The 22,067-nt window shown below is 38.0% G+C and overlaps 1 protein-coding gene across 3 annotated transcripts in view; it reads left to right on the forward strand.

The window, feature by feature from the left end:
- Window positions 1–22,067, forward strand: part of ciita.S (class II, major histocompatibility complex, transactivator S homeolog) — a 53,558-nt gene that overhangs the window by 25,508 nt on the left and 5,983 nt on the right. For all 3 annotated transcript variants that reach the window (XM_041578475.1, XM_018239078.2, XM_041578474.1), the window contains 15 exons: window positions 1,873–1,956; window positions 2,678–2,716; window positions 4,334–4,444; window positions 5,348–5,476; window positions 5,768–5,836; window positions 5,943–6,074; window positions 7,382–8,954; window positions 12,433–12,606; window positions 14,762–14,830; window positions 15,532–15,612; window positions 16,107–16,199; window positions 16,524–16,607; window positions 17,644–17,727; window positions 18,127–18,210; window positions 20,832–20,918. In XM_041578475.1, the coding sequence (XP_041434409.1) occupies window positions 1,873–1,956; window positions 2,678–2,716; window positions 4,334–4,444; window positions 5,348–5,476; window positions 5,768–5,836; window positions 5,943–6,074; window positions 7,382–8,954; window positions 12,433–12,606; window positions 14,762–14,830; window positions 15,532–15,612; window positions 16,107–16,199; window positions 16,524–16,607; window positions 17,644–17,727; window positions 18,127–18,210; window positions 20,832–20,916 (2,891 nt within the window). In that variant the 3' untranslated portion in view covers window positions 20,917–20,918. The remainder of the gene's footprint in view (window positions 1–1,872; window positions 1,957–2,677; window positions 2,717–4,333; window positions 4,445–5,347; window positions 5,477–5,767; window positions 5,837–5,942; window positions 6,075–7,381; window positions 8,955–12,432; window positions 12,607–14,761; window positions 14,831–15,531; window positions 15,613–16,106; window positions 16,200–16,523; window positions 16,608–17,643; window positions 17,728–18,126; window positions 18,211–20,831; window positions 20,919–22,067) is intronic.

Raw genomic sequence — 22,067 nt, forward strand, 5'->3', positions numbered from 1 at the left:
TGTTCTTGGGGTGCCAAATAAGTGCTATGATTGGCCATTTGGTAGCCCCTATGTGGATTGTCAACCTACACCGAGGCTCTGTTTGGCAGTGCAGCTGGTTTTTATACAACCAAAACTTGCCTACAAGCCTGGAATTCAAAACTAAGCCCCTGCTTTGAGGCCACTGGGAGCAACATCCAAGGGGTTGGAGAGCAATATGTTGCTCACGAGCTACTGGTTGGGGATCACTGATGTACACCATGGGTGACTAGCATATCCTAGTCACTGGCACAGATGAGGAGGCAAGCCAGTGGAGTAAGGAAATGTGGGTTCTTCAGCTATATAGCTGGCGTTTCTCCATCTACGTGTGGCACCCCAATGACGGTAATAGAAAATTAAAATGAAAATTCCTCTTGTGAGGAGCAGGAAATATTTTGACCTCTTAAAATCGGCTGTTTATTTATTCTCTTGGCGTTTTGTGTCTTGAGCTCAAAATCCGTCGTGCTCCTCACAAGTGGAAGTTTGAAGAGGGATTTCCAAAGAGATTTCTGTACAACAGAGAAAACAACCACATTCAGAGACCCAAACATTGGTTCATAGTGACGTCATCCTTGCCTGGGAATTTGAAAATTTTTGGGATTCTAAATATAAACGACATGAAACAACAATATTGCTATAAGGAAAGGTTACTAAACACGTGTGCTTCTGTCTGGACCAACGCCCAGAAAGCATGTTTATTACAAAGTTGATTAAAGTTGGTATTTATCCAAGCGGAAAAGGTGGGGTTATTTATGCCATTTCCTCCTCTCATCGTGATTAGGGAAATAATCAACACGTTTCAATTATTTATGTGTCACATGTTGTATCTGAATCTTAGAGATAGTCTGCCTCCCTACCCAAATGGATTAACCAAAGATTTGCAAAAGCCATTTTATACCGTGGAAGAAATGAAGCACTTGTTTTGTTAAATATTTACAGTTTATTAATGTTTTATGTCCCTTTAAACATGACTGTTGGAGGGGTTCTATTAAAAAATAAACTTTATATTAGTGACAGAATGTATAGTAATGCTAAAGAGAAGTTTTTGGGGCAAAATTTGCTACAGAAATGTTACTTGCACAAAGTAGTATAATCGTTTATTTTGTCTCCAAACATTTAGTGGTACATATTGCATATATTCGACTGTGCAGCTTTAAAAACCCATCAGTATCCGGAAGTTCAAATCTTTTTTTATAGCTGTTAATCTACTCCTGTTCAGCCCAGTGCCCATTATACCCAATATGATGCAAAATTAATAAACTGTAAATCTGGAATAAACAACAGATTTTCATAACTGCATCAGAATTTAAAGATATTATGATATTATGCCCATGATAAAAGATTGTGGCATGAGGTCTTTTATTTTGACTTTTATGGTCATAGCAGGAATTCTTCTGCGACTTAGATCGTTTTTACAGTCTGCAGTAACCATTTATGAGCAGTATTCTTCTGTGTACAGGTATGGGATCCATTATCCGTAAACCCGTTATCCAAATGCTCTGAATTATGGAAAGGCTGTCTCCCATAGACTCCATTTTATCCAAATAATCAATATAATAATAAAACAGCTCATTGTACTTGATCAAAATTAAGATATAATTAATCACTATTGGAAGCAGAACCAGCCTATTGGGTTTACTTAATGTTTACATGATTTTCTAGTAGACTTAAGGTATGAAGATCCAAATTACAGAAAGATCCTTTCCAGGTCCCGAGCATTATGGATACCCGTACTGTTTTTAATCATTAGAGAATTTGCTATCAGTTTGTAGAATTTAAAAAATAACTTACATACTGGCATTTGTTTTACGTATTATGGATTATCTGAGTAATTCATATTTCTTACGTTTGAAGAAGGAGATGTGTCCTCAGGGAATCCTCTCGAAGCTCCAACCAATGGAACTGAACATTCATCAAAGGAATCAAAAAGAAAAAGAAGTGAGTAATTGTCTTTACCTTAAATACTTTTTGGATGAAATCCATGTGGCAAAGGAAGCATTCTGTAATTACCCATAATTCATCTTGTATGACAGACTCCACAAGGTGTTGAAATAATTCAGGTGCAGGCATCTAGGCCTCTTATGACACTAAAACCAAAAAAGTTATCCCAAAACTCTATATTATATTAAAATATGTCTTTATTCGAAAATCATGTTTGATTAAGTACCAGGGGGTATGAAACGCATAAGGCGGAATACCATGTAGTCTGTATGCCTGTCTTTTTAACATGATTTTTGAATAAAGACATATTTTAATATAATATAGTGTTTTGGGATAACTTTTTAGGTTTTGGACTTTTGAACTGGGGGCTTTATCCTAGAAACCATTGGCCCTTTTTGACAAGCCCCTTCAGAGACTAGCATCCTATTATATATTTTTTCTATGAAACTCTTATGACACTAGTCACAAATGTAACTTGATTTATTTGGCTTTAACATGTATCAGTTAATGGGAAAAATGCAGGCTTTCATTTTTGAAGTTTTGAGCAATAATTGCTTACGTGTGCCATAAACCCTGGGATTGGAGCAGTTCATGTCCCATTGTGCTTTTCTTTTCTGGAAAAAAGCCATTTGTGTCATTTAAGCTTACTATAAGTTAACTGTACAACAGTAGTATAGAGTGGAGAACTTTAATTAACGCTTTACATTTACAATTATAGAAGTCAAGCCAGTGACATCAAAGCGAAAAAGGATAAAAAGTAAGTTCTTGAGTACTGATAACAGTGACACGTATCATTTGAGCAAATATGATATGCTTTCTTGTCTTTTGCTGCTTTTTAGAAGACTGCTTCACTCCTTACACCTATTGCTTTGCTGCACACTACGGACACATATTTTGCCAAATATTGAAAGTTACTGCAGCAAACAGTAACTTTCATTAAGAAAACAAAGACGCCAGGCTAGGTGTGAAGTATTTCAGACGCGTAAACCCTTAATTACAGGCACATATTTTGATATATTTGCAAATGTTTAACTTTTCTAGGAGTCATAAACATAGTCTGAAAATGGCTCAACTGACATAGTTAATGATCCACAAAATGAAGGATATAACATTTGGAGGCCCATTTTTAGAGGTTTTTTTTTTAAACCATGTTTAAAGGACCAGTAACATCAAAAAAAATTAAAACTAAATTAAACTTTAAAATCGCAAAGTCTTTATTAAGAAAAAACTTACCGAAACTCCGCTTGCGCTCCTCTTCAGAAAGCGATTGGGCAATCCATCATGCGGTGCTAGATTTCTCCTCCCTGCCCCATCAAGCGCCGCACCATGGATCTCCACCCTGTCGCCTTTTCTGAAGAGGAGTGGAAGTGGAGTTTTGGTAAGCTATTTCTTAATAACGGCTTTGCGATTTTATAGTTTAATTTGTCTTAGGGGCACATTTACATAGCTCGAGTGAAGGATTAGAATAAAAAATACATCGAAATTTGAAGTATTTTTTTGGCTACTTCGACAATCGAATTGGCTACTTCGACATTCGACTACGACTTCGAATCAAACGATTCAAACTAAAAATCGTTCGACTATTCGACCATTCGATAGTCGAAGTACTGTCGAAATACTTCGACCACCTACTTCTCCATCTAAAACCTACCGAGCACCAATGTTAGCCTATGGGGAAGGTCCCCATAGGCTTTCCTAGCTTTTTTTGATCGAAGGAAAATCGTTCGACCGATGGATTAAAATCCTTCGATCGATGGATTAAAATCCTTCGAATCGTTTGATTAGAAGGATTTAATCGTTCGATCGAAAGATTTTTCCTACGATCGTTCGATTGAACGAATTGCGGTAAATCCTTCGACTCCGATATTCGACGGTCGAATATCGAGGGTTAATTAACCCCTAGATATTCGACCCATAGAAAATGTGCCCCTATGTGTTTTTTTTAATGTATACTAACGAATTTTTTGATGTTACTAGTGTTTTAAACTCATTTATTCTAAAACCTCGAATGCCGTGTAATTTATTAAAAGATCCGAATATAAAAAGTACGAACAAAAAAAAAACGCTGAGTGATGCAAGTAGTATGAAAGACTTTAAAACCTCAAAATATTTTAGTTTTTAAGACAAATCCAAAAATCTCCAAAAACCTTAAAGGCTAAAAAGAAGATCCAATAGGATTAGCTCAGCTCCCATTGACTTCTATGGGACCTTTCTTGGGGAAGTCTTGTATCAGAATTTTTCTTGGTTTTTACACTTTAGAAATATCAAATTACTAGAGTTATAGAGAAATAAAAAAAAAAAATGATTTCAGAGAAAACATACGATTCAGGAAATAATACAATTTTGAATGTTAGTAAATTGTTATCTTTCACAGAAACACCAACAGTCCTTCAGTGTATGGATGCAACAGGAGTACAGCACAGCCCAGATGGTCAGCTAGTATCTCAAAGTCTCAGTGCACCCGGAGGATCAATATTATCTTCAGGTATGTACAAATGTACATTCTATATTAGCAGTCAAGGAATTGTATCTTTAAAAGAAGGCAACATTGAGATCTGTTATTGGAGGTTTAAAAGCCAAGTCATAGGATTGCTGTGCCATTTCCAAATGCCAGCAGCCATATTCCATGTAAGAAATAGCCCCTAAACAGCTTTATTTATTTTTTAGGGATCTGCATCTCAAAACCCAGGTTAATGTAAAGAATGGCAGGCCCACTAGATGACTGATGGGACAACCACTTTAATTTTCATGATGTCTGTCATGTCTACCAAAATGCCAGAAATCGATATGTTGAGCATCCTAGTACTAATGGCACACAGGGCATTTTTATGTACACAGTCACCTCAGGGAGAAATTCTGCAATAAACATAGGTTTCTCTTCACACACACCTGCTTTCCAATGGGAAATACATTGATAAGCACTTTTGAAGATAAGCAGGTCCTTTGTTCTCCAAGACAAACTCAAGGGATTTCTACATATGGGGAAGGTCATGTGTGCCACAGCTTGCACATTACCCCTTTAAGTGAATCTGAAGCAGCTGCCAACAATAAAGGGTGTGTGAAACTGTCAGGTTCAAAATGTTATGTTTGTAGTGAGCCTAACCAAGAGATTTGTACAGTACTTCAGCCTTGAGGCTCCAAATATTTATATATATATATATATACACATATCTATCTATCTATCTATCTATCTATCTATCTATCTATCTATCTATCTATCTATCTATCTATCTATCTATCTATCTATCTATCTATCTATCTATCTATCTATCTATAGATATATATATATATAGATAGATATATATATATACCAAATTATGAAGACACAAATATGTTTACTTCATCCAATTGTTATAAAATTGTGACACTTTCCTTTAACTCCCTGTAGTACCTCTAATCAAGGTTGGAAACTGTGTGAACATGGAACCTGGTACAATCCTCGGTAAATTACTACCTGGATTCACACCCCAGCACATCATCAGTTTGCCTCCTGGAACAAATATCATTTTCTACACAGGTTGGTAGAGCCCTCCATTTTGAAAAAACACAATAATATGAAGTAATGGCTCACAACGCTGAGTTCTGTTAACAACATTATAATAGATGTCACAACACTGATATTGCTTTTAATCCAATCTGTGATATCAGATCAAGTTGCATTTAATTGGACAATGTAATCTAAAGAACAGGAGTGATATACCTGATTAGCCAGCACAATCTGGCTACTTCTTTGGATTCATATTGCAACCACATATGAAACTAAATCTTTTTGATGTATGGCAATAAATAATGGTATTTTGCTTTCCAGCACCTACAGCACTGTCCCCACCATTGCAAGCACAACCTGTAACTCCAGTATCAACAGTTACCATTTCAGGTAAGTATTATAAGGACATGTATTGTTGTTGTTCATGCTCATGATTAAGCCCTTCCTTAAAATATGGAAGCACTGCTAATCCATGGTTAACTGTGTTTTGTTATAGAAATCCCAACAGTTCCTACAAGCATCCCATGCTCCCCTGACAAAAACTGTTCCTTTAGTCCATTTACTCCTGCAGCAACTGATTTACCAAATTCGCCTGAAGCAACTGTCATGAGTCAGTACCCTCTGAAAGGTAACTACTCCTTTCTAATAATGTTTTTTTTTTGGGAAAGGGAAAACTTTTACAAAACAAAAGTTATGATCTGCTGTAAGATTTCAGAATTTTAGCACATTGGGTTCTGGTTGAATTCCTAAAGTTAAGGAAATATGACTATAAAAGCAGTAATGTTTCTTCTCCACCTCCATTCATTTTTACTTGGTGAGTTTAAAGGCAGGAGAATAAAAATAGCCTACTGGGAATAGTATTAATAGAACATTGCTGAAAATACCCCACTGTGTGGGATATGTGAGCTTGTCTTTCTTGTCCTCAGCATCTAACTGCGTTCTTCAGAGTAATTACTACAGTATTCTAAAAGATTAAAGTCTTCTTCAGCTCTCTTTGCCTTAGTTTAAATCTTTGCATTTGTAATTGTGATTGCATTTTATTACAAGCTTATTAGAAATGTGCTGGGGATTTGTAAATCAGTTCTTTTTCTGCTTTTCTTTTTCAAGAAAATGAAACCGTTACCCCACAATCACTAGCACCTACGGAGAATTCTTATGCAGACAAAGAAAAAAATAGTAAATTGTAATCTGCTGGTTACTTCCCAAACACTCTTCATAAAAACTACAGTATACCTTGAGGACTGTGTTAATTAAGAGGAAAAGAAATACTGTAATTAATGCAATTTGTATTGATTTTGTATTATTTCTAACCTGAATGTTAAAATATATATTAATACACTTGTATGCATGTATATACTACAATACATGCATGTATTATATGAAAACAGGTATCTTCCTTATGAAAAAACATTTTTCAGATTTTAAGAAAATACTTTTCTTATGAATTATTATTTTTTTTATAATTAGTAAAATTGATAAACAATTAATAGCACCTTCTCCAACATTAACATTTACATGGAATCGGTTTAATATATGAACATTTAGGAAGAATTGGGAGCAAGAGGGCCTCTGCACTCACACATTATGAATATAGAGACATTTTGTGCATTAAGCCCTTTTTATCCTCCATAGGACATGAAGACATTTTGTACCCTCACCTTTAAACAAAACAATACCTACATAGTCTGATCATCTGACCTTCGGTCATATAGGTGGCTGGACATATTGCACAAAAAATCCAAATGTCAGTCAATACTGTATTATGTGTGATCAGGAAAAAAATATCCCTAAAGCTTTTAGCCTGGCAATGGTTAAATGAAGGCCACACATGGTGGTTGTCTAATTCAGTAACATCAAAACTATCTTGATCTAAGCACCTGACAATATCCGGAAATTTCAGTTCTAGTGTTTTGTAATATATTTCTCCTATTTCAGAATATGTGGACATGTTTAGAACTGCTTTGACAGAGAAGTACAAGAACTGCTTGGCCTTGGAAAAAGATTTACTCTACACTGACATTGCACTTGTAAAAACCAAAATTGGCCCCAAAGTTGGGAAAGGTACCTGTAAAACAGTAGAGAAGGAACTTGTGATTTATGATTTCGATGAGCGGGAAAAAGAAACAGTGGACCCTTCCAGTCTTTTTGCCGATAAAGAAAGGAAAGAGATGGAGACAAATATAATTGCACTGATAGGACAATCAGGAATGGGGAAAAGTGTCCTTGTTAAAAAAATTTGCCAAGACTGGTCCAATGGGAAATATTCACAGTTCAGTTTAGTGTTCTTTTTTGAGTGGAGTGTGCTTGCTTCTTGTAAAAAGCAGTGCAGCTTGAAAGACTTGCTTTTTGAATTGTCTTCCTGCCCACAAGCGAGGAATGTTGAAATCTATCAGTATGTTCTGAGAAACCCGGAGAAAGTCCTGCTTATCTTTGATAGTGTTGATGAGTTTCAAGACTCAGAAGGTCTGCTGCAGGCTTCTTTTACTGCATCCCCTACAAAAACCTATAAAATAAAGGAATTATTCACTGGCCTTTTCCAAAAGAAGCTGCTGCGAGGGTGCACCATGCTAATCACTGCAAGACCAAGAGATAAATTTAACCAGTACTTAACAAAGGTGGATCAGATTGTAGAAATGGCTGGATTTTCTCAGCAACAGGTGGAATGGTACATCAAGGAATATTTTAAGAGTCTTCCAGATTTTACTAATATGCTAATATGGATAAAAGAACATGAATATCTATTCAGATATTGTTATATCCCCTTTTTGTGTAGGATAATGTGTCTTTTTGCTGAAGCTAATTTTAAGGTTGAGAAAGTGGAATGTCACTCTTCTTTAGCAGAATTTATGTTGACTATACTGCAGAAAAACCAAGAGACTGCAGGCTCAGGTTCCTCCGGCTTTTCATCTAGTGAGCACTCCAACATAAAAGATGAAATCAATTTGGCTAACAGAGTTAATTGCAAACATGAACTTCAAGTAAAAAAACAACATATAAACAATGGAAACTCACTGGTTCAGCACTTTCAAACAGCCGAGTGTCTCATGGAACATATAACAGATAAGCATTTTGTCAGGTATGCGTCACTGGAGCCCAAAAAGAAACGAAATCACGAAAATTGCAGTGATATGGCACGAAGGTGCTTGGTTGGCCTTTTATTTCGCAAAGATACAAGAACAGATTTGCTGAAAGTCATTCTAAAAAAACAAACGAAAATGACTGACTACTTCAAGACTATACGGCCTGAAACACTTTGTCCACAAAGACTACTTGAACTTTGTCACTGTGTCTATGAGACACGTGACATTAGTCTCAGTCAACACACGGCTGAAAAATTTAGCGATGAACTTTCATTTGCGGGTACCAGACTTACACCCCCAGATGTATATGTGTTAAAATGCATCTTGAAACATGCACACAGAAAAATATCCCTGGATCTGAGGAGAACAGGAATTGATCAACAAGGATTGAAGGAGTTGGTGAAACTGAAAAACATCAAGTCATTCAGGTTAGTTTAATACCAGCAATAATATCTATTACGTAAGGTTAGCTGTTGATTTGCATCTTTGTCTTGTCACATTTAGAGTATAATATTCATTTAAAAACTGCTTCTTGGAGAGAGTTGATATTAAATCCATTAAAAGAGAGAGTAATCGTTGTTGTGGGAGGGGGACGTGCTTCACATTTTACACCAAAACTTTTCCTTTGTCCCCTTGTCTCCCAGTTCCAACACCTATGGTAATATCAAATAAATATATATCCCACTTACCTTGAGATTTTTATTTATATTTATGAACAGGCTTTATAGGACAATGAAAGGGTAATACACTGGGGGGTACAAATATGTTAGGCAGCCCCAGTATTTTTTATCACTAACTTTATTCACCAATATGCTTCTCCTGTTTGGCAAAGACATGCATCAGTATCATTTTATTAAGCTCAATACTACCATCTTCCCAGTGGTGTAACTAGATGGTACTGGGCCCCACGGCACATTGCTAAGTTGACCAATAGTGATGAGTGAAATTTTTAATCAAGACTCGCAGTTAAAATGACGGCAATAGACTAAGGGGGGAGAGGAATTGTTGCGTGTGCCCATAGACTTCAATGCATTTCGGTGAATTTTTGGCAAAGCAACATGGGTCAGATTCGCCCATCATTATTGAAGGATTCTACCGAGATACATTGTAATTGATTGTTAATTATGGCCTTCCTGGGCTTTCTACACTGCAAAAACAGGGTCTCATTCCTCTGTAGTTACACCTCTCCATCTTGACCTTGTGCTTACAAACTCAAGTAAAGTCTTCTGATTTTACAATAGCTTAGCTACCCAAGTGAGCCTTGGGAAATAAGTAAAATATGGTGGTGTGGTGCTTAGTTAGAAAGAAGGCTGCATTTTTTTCTGAACTGTGGTATGGCCCTGGCTCTGAGAAAATAATGTAGCTTATAATCTAACAGATCTATATTTCTGTAACTTTTGAACAAACCATCATGTAGAAAAGGCAGGCCTTTCACCATCAGCAGAAATAGTTCTGCAGTATATCCATGTTAAGGGAAGAAAATAACCTTATATTGCAGGCAAGATGACTCATTTTAATGTATATCACTCTTAAGGCTCTTAAACACGGGTTGTTTTTCCTGCACTCCCCTGCATTCCGATTTCTTCCGTTCAGCTGCAGGGGAGCGCAGGAGTAGACGCACTCAATTATTGTGAAAGGGGCTGTACTCACACAGACGCATGTAAGCGCCAAATGCAGGTGGGACACAGCATGTTGCATTTCACCTGCGTTCTGCACATACATGCGTCTGTGTGAGTACAGCCCCCTTCACAATAATTGAGTGCGTCTACTCCTGCGATCCTCTGCAGCTCAACGGAAGAAAGGGAGCAGGGGAGCACAGGAAAAACCACCCGTGTGTAAGAGCCCTTAGATCTGGCAGGATCTGGTTAGCCAATGACACTAATCGGCAAGTGTGGTAATTATTTGTTTTGAAAATGTTAGAAGTGCAGTCTCAATAATCCATTTTCAGTCAGTTCATTCTGCCTTGTGTGACAGGTTAGAAAATAAAAGTCATATCATCTGCAACTGGTCTAGTAACCCATAACAACCAGTCATGTTTGCTTTCAACTTGGTCACTTGTAATTCCTGATTTTCTTGTTCTATAACCAGAGCAAAGCTTATTTGTGTTTTTACATGCAGTCTCCAGTTATGTACCAATACCCCCTGGTTTTCCCCTTATCCTAATCTTCATTCAAAATCTCTTGCCAAGATCAGGTACAACATTTTATAATAGTATGGTGAACAAGTAGTTTTAAAAAAAACTACAAGTTTTCAATAACATAATCTTACTATATTGCAGTTTTCATATTATTTGTGTTTCTCTGTACAAACTGAAACAGGAAGGAAGCTGCTGTATATATTTTATTTGTCTGCGCTGGAGATTAGAATCTTGCCAGATTACATAAAGAACAAAAAAACAGGAAATACGTAAGAATAAAACACCTTCAAATCTAACCACCCAAAGCAAGCTCCAGAACCAGACCCCTCAACTCTTTAAAATGCAATTTTATGATTTCTAACTAATAGTAATAAATGATGTCAGATGGTAACAGTGCACAACCACGGCACTTATAACAGTTGGGTTGTTAAAGATAATATGCCTACAAAGCAGCAAATCCATCAGGTTATCATAGTCAGCTGGATAAATTAGCCAGTTAATAGAGCAGGTGCATTTAGGTTAAACCCTGGAAATACAATGGTGCTTGAAAGTTTGTGAACCCTTTAAAATTTTCTTTATATAAGAACCTTATTCCATCCAGGGTCAGACTGGGAGACTGCCCCTTCGGCGAAGACGTGTTGAACAGGCCCTCCCCTCCTCCGCAGATGCAACCTCCCTCCGGCCCCCCGCACTTAACTTTTTCCTTTTCGCGGCTGCAACGGGAGGGCGATGGAACAGCACCAATAGCGGGACTGGGCTGGCACACAAGGTCCCGCCAGCCCAGTCCGACCCTGATCCCATCTGTGAAACATGGTGGTGGGAGTGTTCAGGTTTGGGCCTGTTTTACTGCGCATGAGTCTGCCCCGGGAAATTTGAAGAACGAAGAAGCAAAGAAGATGATCGCTTGCTGGCAGAACCCCTGGTCAGTGCAGTTTTCTGCTGATAGAAGCTCTGGCCCCAGGTGTTAACTTTTTAACTTCTGGCACCCCCCCCAAGTTAAAAAGACTTTTCTTCTCCTATGATTAAAGGGATACTGTCATGACTTGGGGCAGCTGGGAAATTGGCAATATGTCTAGCCCCATGTCAGATTTCAAAATTGAATATAAAAAAATCTGTTTGCTCTTTTGAGAAATGGATTTCAGTGCAGAATTCTGCTGGAGCAGCACTATTAACTGATTCATTTTGAAAAAATTTTTTTTTCCCATGACAGTATCCCTTTAAGTCTTTATCACGAAACGCTTAAGGCTGTGGACGCAATAAACTCCTCACTTTGAATTTATTTGCCTGGTGGAAGATTGCCTTCATTGAGTGTCTGCTCCAAAGGTTATATTTTCGGTTTATCTGCTCACCATGCTGAGGGCTCAGGGCAGTGCACCCTCCTGTGGTGTGTCATCAATTTCTACTACAGATTTATTATTTTTCCTTCTCCTTTAACCGGGTTTTCTTCATCTTCTTTTGAGGAAAATCAGATGATGGTTTAGATCACAAAATATAGAAAATTTTGAAGGGTTTCACAAACTTTCACGCACAACTGTAAGAACTTAAGATAACATTTATAACACAATAGTAGATGCAATATTATAACAATTAACTGGTCATAAAAGAACCCTGCCCAGTTAGCATGCAACTACTTGCATTTAACCATTTACCATTTAAGTATATATATATATATATATATATATATATATATATATATATATATATATATATATATATATATATATATATATTATATTAGTTTTCTAATAAGCTTTCTTTTCTTGTTCCAGGGCATCTCTCAGTGACACAGTCAGACTCTGGAAGACCTTACAAACCGAAAATAACCTCAGCCTCTTAAACGTGTCTGTTATGAAGTTCAGAATTGATCCATTCACAGCAGAAAGCATGAAAGATATAGTCGATCTCACTGCCGTTGTCAACATCCAGAATGAAATTTGCAGTTGGTGGGTAACTTAGCAATATTCCTGCTTAAATATGTTACATTTCCAATATCACATGGTCCCATGGTGTATTATTGGTACATGCCACATACTGTTAATTCCTCCTGATTCACCTACTGTTTATTACTATCAGGGGTCTGTTTGTTATATTTGTATATGTAAAGCTGTATGTTTAATGTATACCCCAATGTATTGTACAGTGCTTTTTTATAAATACTTGTTTATAATAATATTTATAATAATAATATATTACCTTTTTAAGGCTAATTTACAGTTTTACTGTTTTAAAGGGTTGCTTGATGCAGTAACATGTAGGATTGAGGTTGACTTTGAACATAGTTTGGTGTTGATATAAAGGCTTTTGATATTCAGCCCCTTATGGTGTCATTTATTTGCAGGACCAGGCACTAATACTGTGAAGGACACCAAAAACTTTAAATTGAACTATCACCTATAGATTCTGTGTTCTGTATGGAAAAGGTTGCATTCAGCATTAGATGTGTTAAAGCAGGGCTGTCCAACTGGAGGCCTCTGGGCCAGATGTGGCCCTCAAAATAATTTTTATGGCCCTGTGTCTGCTCTAGGGCTCCGTAGACTTCATTTCATCACATGATTTTAATATAATCTCTCCCTCAAACACACTGCCGGGGAATGAATCAGCCCACTATATGTTAGAAGTTGGACATCACTGTGTTAGGGCAAGGCCAGACGTGGCGTTTTTACGTTGCGTTTTTACGTTACGTTTTTAAAAAAGAACAGCCAACTATGGAAAACGCACTATGGCAATTCAAACAGGACGCTTGCAAGCTGAAATCCACCACAGGACGCCGGTATTGGCGTTTTTTAGCAGAAACGCCAATACGTCAAGAAACTACCAATACAATAGACTCTATGGGATCTGCACGTTTGAAACCACATACGTAAATACGCAGCGTATTTTAAATATGACGTCCAAATTCAATGAGAACAATGAGAAGTGCATGTTGGGAAAAGAATCCTACGTGCTGAAAAACGCATGTTGACGGTCGCATGTGGTTTCAGCGGTGTATTTATGCCTGGCTGTTCTTTTTTAAAACCGCAACGTAAAAACGCCACGTCTGGCCTTCCCTTGATGTCAATCTGTGTTATCCAACCTTTTAGGCAATAATATATAGTTGCACTTTGTGTTATAGTGCTAAACATATGACCACAAAATACCCTCTAAACATCACCCACAGCAAGGACCACCGTTTTTTTATTCAGGCCCTACATAAATGAATCCCTGCTGTTGCATAAATATATATATACAGTGTTTATACTCTGGGTAGGTACAGCAGCATCAAATATTTATGTAGGGACAGTTAGAATCACAAGCCCCCTAAACTTCTCTTCTGCTGTTTATTATTGTTCTTCCACCTTTCCTATTTATTTTTATTTGTCTCTTGTTTTATTTTCTTTCTCTTGTTTTATTTTCTTTCCCTCCATCCCACCTCTCACCTTCTGCCCTTTGCCTCCCCTTCTTTGACCTCCCTGTTTTCTTCACCCCTTTTATTTTATGATCCCATTTTATGTTCATTACCTTCCCCTGTTTAGCTTCCACTTTCTTACAGCCTGCAAATTTTCCATCACCCTGTACTCTTCTGATATCCCATGTCTCCTGTTTCTAGCACAAATTCAGAGCCCGATTTGTCGAATATAAGACTGGGTACCCCTGAATTATTTCCAGCAGTTTGGTATTTTGTCCCATCGATATAGTGCCCATCAATAAATTATTGCTCCGCATTGCATACTGCATGCAGGGAGAGATTATTCAGACAAAGATTTGGGATTTCCGTTCTGAAAACCTTGATAAAGTAATAGTTACTTTACTTTCACCCATTTCTTTGACTAACAGAAGAAATTTTAAATATTTGTATAATTCTTTTAGGAACATTGTTTATCTTAACAAAACACCATGGCAGTTCATGGGAAAGTTTGTAATTGAATTAGGAGATACATTTCTAAGTGAATTTTACCTGCCCCCTGACAAGTAGAAGTTGTCATTTATCACTTTCACCTTTAGTTGTTTGTAGATCTTCTGTTATTATTTGTAATAGCCCCTAATTATGTATAGGACAACCAACACAATTATTAGTGTGCATGGTAGGGCAGTACTTTTATTGTTTTGCTCTTCTTGCAGCCTTCAAGAATCAGCAGATGGGGTCACTGAAATTCCAGCCATCAAAACACTTAAGAAGATCATATTTAGGTAAGACTAGATTCACCACCCTCGCTTTATTTTTGAAAAATCTGCATAGTGACAACAAAGAAACTCTTCCTCATCTCATACATTAGGCATACATTTTAGAAATATATTTATTCAGGAACCCGTTATCCAGAAAGCCCTGAAATTACAGAAAGGTTATCTCCATCAGTGTCAGTTATAAGCAAACAATTCTAATTTTCAAAAAGCATTTCCTTTTCTCTCTGTAATAATAATATAATTAATAATAACCTTGTACTTGATCGTAACTCAGCTGCACGAATCCATATTGGCAGCACAACATGTATTTAATGTTGAAATGATTTTCAGCAGCCTTAAGGTATGGTGATGATCCAATTTATGGAAACATCTCTTATGGGGAGAACCCCAGGTTCTGTGCATTCTGGATAAAAGATCCCATACCTGTACTGTTAACCTTTTGATAGTTGGGGCACCTTTATTCACTTGTTTCCTGAAACACTAGACTTATGTTCCCTTGCACCATTACCAGTACTTGCTATGGCTCTTGTTTGAGCTATTCTATATGAGCTATATCTATTGAACAAAATGTGGGTGATGGGTCAGTGAGGGGACTTGCAGTGCAGTTGGCTAATTATATTACATAAGCAGAGGGATCTGAAGCCCCCTTCCCCCAGACCCACAGGTTGTGCAGAAAAATATTCTGATCTCTAACATTTGGGTTCTAGACTTGGGAAGAATCAAGGACAAAATGGGTTCATGAAGCTTGTTGACATTCTTCCACAGCTTCCATCTCTCCAACACTTAGAGTAAGTAATGCTCGTAATTTCACAGTATCCAATTTCACAACTAATAAATAATGATTTTCCTATTATCCACCAGGCAATTTTTATAATTAAGGCTCAAGACACTCAGTAAGCCAAGCCTGTACATTGACTGCATTACAATATCTAGTGGTTATGAAGTTTAAAGAAACTGGGTTTGAGTAATCTTGAAATAGTTTCACTACTAATTTGATCACATTTTCAGTTAATCTAACTGATTGGGAATTCCCTGTCACTACATTTGAACTGTAGAAGAGCTTGGATGGGCGGTGAAAAAGAATACTTAGACTTATCATCACTAGAAAATGTAAATTGTGACCTAAACGAATGAAAACCTGTATAGGCATGTCTGCATTGGTGAATTGTCTAGTGCTTTAGGTTTGATTCATGTACCTCTATGTAACAGCAAAGTCTATGTGAGAATACAATTTGCCTATTTATATGACACATTATTTGTCCTTTTTCTGTGAACCCTGCAGTTTGCATTCTCTTATTGAGAATCATATCGGTGATAAAGCGGTTGCAAAGCTGGCTGAGAAATTTCCCGAAATGCTGTCTCTTGAAACACTGGAGTAAGTGTCTAGAAATAAGCCATAATGCTAAACCAATGAGTGCTGTACTGGGTATCACTATTATGGTGCTCTTTGCAAATTCATTTAGATTTGTGAATCAGAAGATGGAATTTGTGAAACTAAGCACCTTTTTTTCATCACTCATTTGAGGTTAACTGTTAGTATACGTTTAACTTCGCCTTCATTAAACAACATATACCTATGGAAAACAGATTACCCTGTGGCTGTTACAAATAAACAAATAGAATGCTTTATGCGCTCTGCAGAAAACAATTTGTAAACTCAAGTTAAATATGTTAATTTTTTTGTTTGCTTTTCCTACAGCTTATCACAAAACAAGATAACTGACGTAGGAGCAGCACAACTAGCCGCAGCTCTCCCTTCCTTGAGCTCTCTACGCACATTTAGGTAAGTCAGTGGGGTACATTTGATAAAGGGCCGGCGCTAGCGAAAATTTGCCAAAACGACACTTCACAGGGACATTGCCAATTTACTAACAGGCATAGAGGACAATTCGCTAGCGAAAGAGTTCTGTGCTAACTAAGTTTCGCTCCCTTAAGCCAGGGGAATTGTCACTTAGCCGAACGATCGTTACTCCAAAGTGCGAATTTTCCACTACGTTTTTCCATCCAACACTTTTTTTCAGTTCAAATAGGTCACCAGAAATAAAGACTTTCTATTTGTGACTACTAAATTTATACATTTAATTGTCATTAAAGGCAAAAGTGACACAATAGTTGCTAATATTAAACAGATTCTGCTAAGATATGTATCAACTAATGTAGCAAATTGTAACAGTTCACATTCTGCACCTGAATTACTGAGCTGCCAGACTGAATCACCAGAGGGAGAAACATTAAAGGGGTTGTTTATCAATATTTTCTGCTACAAACTCCGATCAAATCCGCTCGGGGTTTTTACGCTTATTTATTATTACATTTTCCCAAAAATTTGCTTTGCGGGGAAAAAAAAAAACAGATTTTCACTTTTTTTCCATCTGAAAACTCAGATTTTTGCCCAAAAACTCCCATTGACTTATATGCAACCTCGACAGGTCTGAGATGCCGGATTTTTTGATTTGTACTTTTCCATCCTTGGGGTTCAATAAATTGTGAAAAATTAGTGATCCAAAGTACAATTTTATAAATAAAAAAAAGGAAACATTTTTTGTGATTTTTGCATTTGGAGTTTAGTAAATAACCCCCTAAACGTCAAACTTACATTTATGGAAAAGCAATGAAAAATAAAAATAATTGAAAGCAGTTGATAAAAGTCTTTATTTCTGGTGTACAATATGAAGAAAACGGAACTAAAAAAAAGTGTTTGTAAGATGAATGAACGACCGCATTAAACATGAGGGAAGTACGTATTTCACTGGTAATTTTTATGAATGATATATTTAGTCAAATACATTGTTTAAATGAAACTTCATTTTATTTTTCAGTTTATTCAACAACTTCATCCAGGATGAAGGTGCCAAGAAATTTGCTGAGATACTTCCTGAAATGTCTTCCCTGGAAAAGTTACAGTAAGTATGGCATGGCCTTAATATTATTACTGTTACTCTGAGGCCAATGACACACCAGGAGATTAATCAACAGCGATAATTTTCCTCTTCTACGGGCGACTAATCTCCTGTAAATACTTTCCCACCTGAGATAAAGTGAAGCGCTAGTGGTAGAACCCATGTGTCGCTTTAGTCTTCCAAATTCACTTGAAGTTTCCTCTTCCTGTGTGTGCACGTATATATAGGTTTATGCTTATTCATACGAGTGGTCATATCACATTTGCAAGCGTTTATATCATTTTAAGGATTTTCCAACTGTATTAATGTTACTTTTTGTGATTTCCTAATCTTTCTTATTAGATTCTCTCATGCATAAATCACTTAGAGTTCTAATTCGTATTTTATTTTTTTCATTTCCAGTTTAGCATACAACAAGATTAGTGATGTTGGGGCTCGCAATCTTACAGCGAGCCTTAGGAAATGTCCCAAAATGAAGAGTTTGATGTACGTATGAGTTTTATATATGCGCTCTTATGTAGTAAACACATCTGCATGTAGAAAGTGGATAAATATAAACGATTTGCTGCCGTCAGGAATCAGCTTTGACTGATTGAATATGGATAGAACAATGAAAGAAGTGTCTGCATGATAGAGGTAGGGGGAATGGGATCACAGAACCAACCAATGTCCCGGACGTACAGCTAATGAAATTTCTCATAGCTGTCTCCCTGCCTTTTTCATTAGGTGTGGGATGCAATCACATAAATGTAATGGGACCTGATTTCTCACCACCTCTGTTTCAGCTGGATAGCAAGCCTGAGATTAGATTCCTTACTGTGCTTTTAGTACTCCATCCTCATTGAAAGTGTAACCCTTAAATGCTTTCCGAAAGCATGTGCCTCACAAATTCCATGAGAGCTTTTTCGTGAATGGTACCACAATGGTGACCTCATGGTAATTTTATAGTTCCCTTAGCAGGTTGTGTTCATAGCCACAACTCAAAGGCATCAAGTTGATTGGTAGCTAATGCTGTTAGTAAAGACATGTGCCAGAATGGGTGGCTTTCACATGTAAATCCAGTAAGAAACATGTGACTGCCGTGTGCAGTGGCAAAACTGGATGCCAATATGTCTCCATAAATTGGTGTGTTGCAACACAGTGTGCTAAATTCATGGGGTATTTCCGACTGCAGTTGGTCTCATTTTGATTATAACTTTTGCAAGTTAAACTTTACATAAATAATGCAGATGTTGCCCTCTAGTGTTCAAGCTGCAGGTTAATAATAGCATATAGTCTGTGTTTTGCTGTTTGCTGTATATTTGTGTCACCAAAGGCAACAATACTGATTTGTAAAATGAAAGGGATATAAAAAGTTGCAAAAAGCTGCCTGAAGCAACAATTTCCTGTGAATAAAAACGTTGGTGCTGATCTTAGACAGCAGCCTATGGGTCTGTAAACACCAGCCAAGCCTCTTGTACTTTCACTCCCGCTGTAGCCTCACTCAGGTCATTCTTTTACATACTGTATGATCATTTGGGCATACCTCCCAACATTTTGGAAATAAAAAGAGGGACAAAAAACGTTGCCGCTCATAGCGCGATTAAATTATTTTGACCATACCATTTTGTGGCCACACACAAAATTAGGCAGATTATGAAAGTTTGAACATATTTCTGTGTTTTTTTTTTCCAGTTATTACAGTTTTGCTAATGAAGGTGAGGAGAACTAAACCCCCCATTAATCAAAAATCCCCACCCCCTTCCGTCCATTGGCCCCCTCAATTCTTTCTCCCTCCTTAGTAACTCAGTGGAAAAAAGTGTCCCTGTCATGTACCTTCATATTCATGTAGAGTCGCGCAGCGGAGCTCTCCGGCGCCATCTTCTGTATCTTCTGGGTCCTTGCAGAAGTTTGTGCCGGCTCAAAGCTTTTTTGCGCATGCTCAGTTGGGACCATTCTGGTATTTGTGCCTACTGCGCATGCGCGGAAAGCTCAGAAGATTGTAGAAGGAAAAGAAGAGTATCCGAAGATAAAAAAGATGGCGCTAAAGAGCTCTGCTGCGCTAATCTGTATAATTATCCCAAGGTTCATGACAGGGGTACTTTTTCCACTGAGTTACTAAGGAGGGAGAAAGCATTGACGGAAGGGGATAGGGATTTTTGATTAACGGGGAGTTTAGTTCTCCTTTAAGCTGAGTCTAACTTTTTCCAAGGGACCTCCTTATCTAAATTGTTACAGTTACTTATTTGCTTATCTCAAAATTGTTACATAGTATCTTTGTTGCACCTGGTGGCTGTTCTGGACTCTCTGCCAAAAGCCAATTAAGTTAGAAACTTTGTTTCTTTTTCTGGCTGTTCAGTGCAGAGAAAGTCGGACTTTTCAGTACAAACATGGGACTGCAGGTTGAGCTGTCAAAAGCGGGACTGTCCCGCTGAAACGGGACAGTTGGGAGGTATGATTTGGGTATGTGGGAGAGACCCTTTAGACAGATAATCCTGGTGTCCTGATTTAAAATTTTTGTTGGTCAACCAAACGGAAGTGAAGTGCACTACAGCTTCCTGCTCCGCCAATCAAATGCAGTGGTGTAACTAGAGATGGTTGCCCCCCCAACTCCAGATTTACCCTCCCCCAGTCCCCACATGTACAGGAAAAACCCTCTCCCATTCTGCCTGCAGTATGTTTTATCACAGCTCCGGCTGGCCCCAGAGAGGTGTGGGCCTGGATTCTGAACAACCCCCCAGTAGTTACTACTGATCAGGAGAAGAGAAAAGTGTCTAAACATGTGTATGGCCCCTCATATGGTATCTCTCTGTTCAGCCCACAAGCTGATATGTTGGATTCCCATATCGGTCAGCCCATGTATTACCACTTTCAGACTCATGGCACAAGTTGCCCCTTGCAAATTATTTGAATGGGAAACCCATGACAACAGTGGAATTGGTTCAAGTGAATTGGAGCTGGAATTGGGACCCTTCATTTCAATATAAATATAATAGTGAATTACTAATATCAAATACATTCCAATATTTAATGCTTGCTGTGCTAGTGGAGTTAGAGGCATGTTAAGATCTGTGCTAAACACATTTCAATCTCTCACCTTTTAATCATGTTTTATAAATATTTTGTAGGATATACAGTTCAGCGATTCCTCATAATATTTTGCATCATCTGCAACAGCAGGACCCAAGGATCAGTTGCCAGTCGTTTGGCTGAAGGTAATAATCGTATATTTCAAGCATGTGCAGTTAGCAACATTTGCAAATGGTATTGCTTATATATCCAGAAAATACTATCTATCTATCTATCATATATATATATATATATGTAACACCTATTTGGGCTGCATAACACACAAATAGTTAAACTGTCCAGCTAGCAGTAGAAGCATGGGTTACACGCGACTTCACACAACAGGGTCAGGGCCTTCGCCATGTGGAAGTGTTCCCTCTATGGTGTAGCGCAACTACATCCCCCAGGCTACTGTGCAGACAACAAAAGATGGGCGCCAGGAGGTTCTTGCAGTAAAACAGAAAACGGTTTATTTAACTATGCACGAGGCAAGTGACCACAGGTTTAGTAGTCACACAGGAGCTTGAGGAAAACAGCATATTGAGAGTTCACACAGAACAAGGCAGGCTCACACAGAGAGTACACAGGCAAATGCAGTACAACCTTTCCCTCCTGGAAGTTGTCAGGAAGCAGCTTCTACCCTACAGTCCCTCTTCACTGAGGTCCCTGACTGGAGGCAACACACAGAGCCTCTGGGAAGCTCCTCCCTTTCTGCAAATCCTTGTTGGAGCTTCAGCTGCTCTTTCTCTCTCACCTCTCTGCCTTTCTCTCCTAGAGAGACTATAACAAGTCTGCCCTAGTGTAACTATTCCTCATTCACAGGGTTTCCTGGTCCCCGACTTCTTCTTCCAAAGCACATGGGCCTTTCTGGGCCTAGCTGTGCCCAGGCTCCCCTGAGCACACCCAGCTGGATCACCATCCACAGGCCAAAGAGGAAGTGGCCACTCCCTACACACACTATATAGCAGTGTAGCAGGGGAGTGTCATTCTCTCCTGGCAGATCACTCTAAGAAAAAGGTGGGGGCCTTAAAGCTGCAGGGCAGATTACCCAGTAGGGGTCCCTACATACACCCGGGGGAAAAACCCATTTCGTCCCGACAATGGTTTAAACATCCCCAACATATATCAATTTACAGTACCATCACATCCACTTCTGGTATCCTCTCCTAAGGCATACCTGGTAACAATGGTCACTGTAAAGGAAACAGCATGCACAATACTGTATCAAACATTTTCAATTGCATAATAAACATTGCAGTTGGTCAACTTTATTACACCATCAGCAAAAATACTTC

Source organism: Xenopus laevis, chromosome 9_10S, assembly GCF_017654675.1.
Source record: "Xenopus laevis strain J_2021 chromosome 9_10S, Xenopus_laevis_v10.1, whole genome shotgun sequence".
NCBI classification, from domain to species: Eukaryota; Metazoa; Chordata; class Amphibia; order Anura; family Pipidae; genus Xenopus; species Xenopus laevis.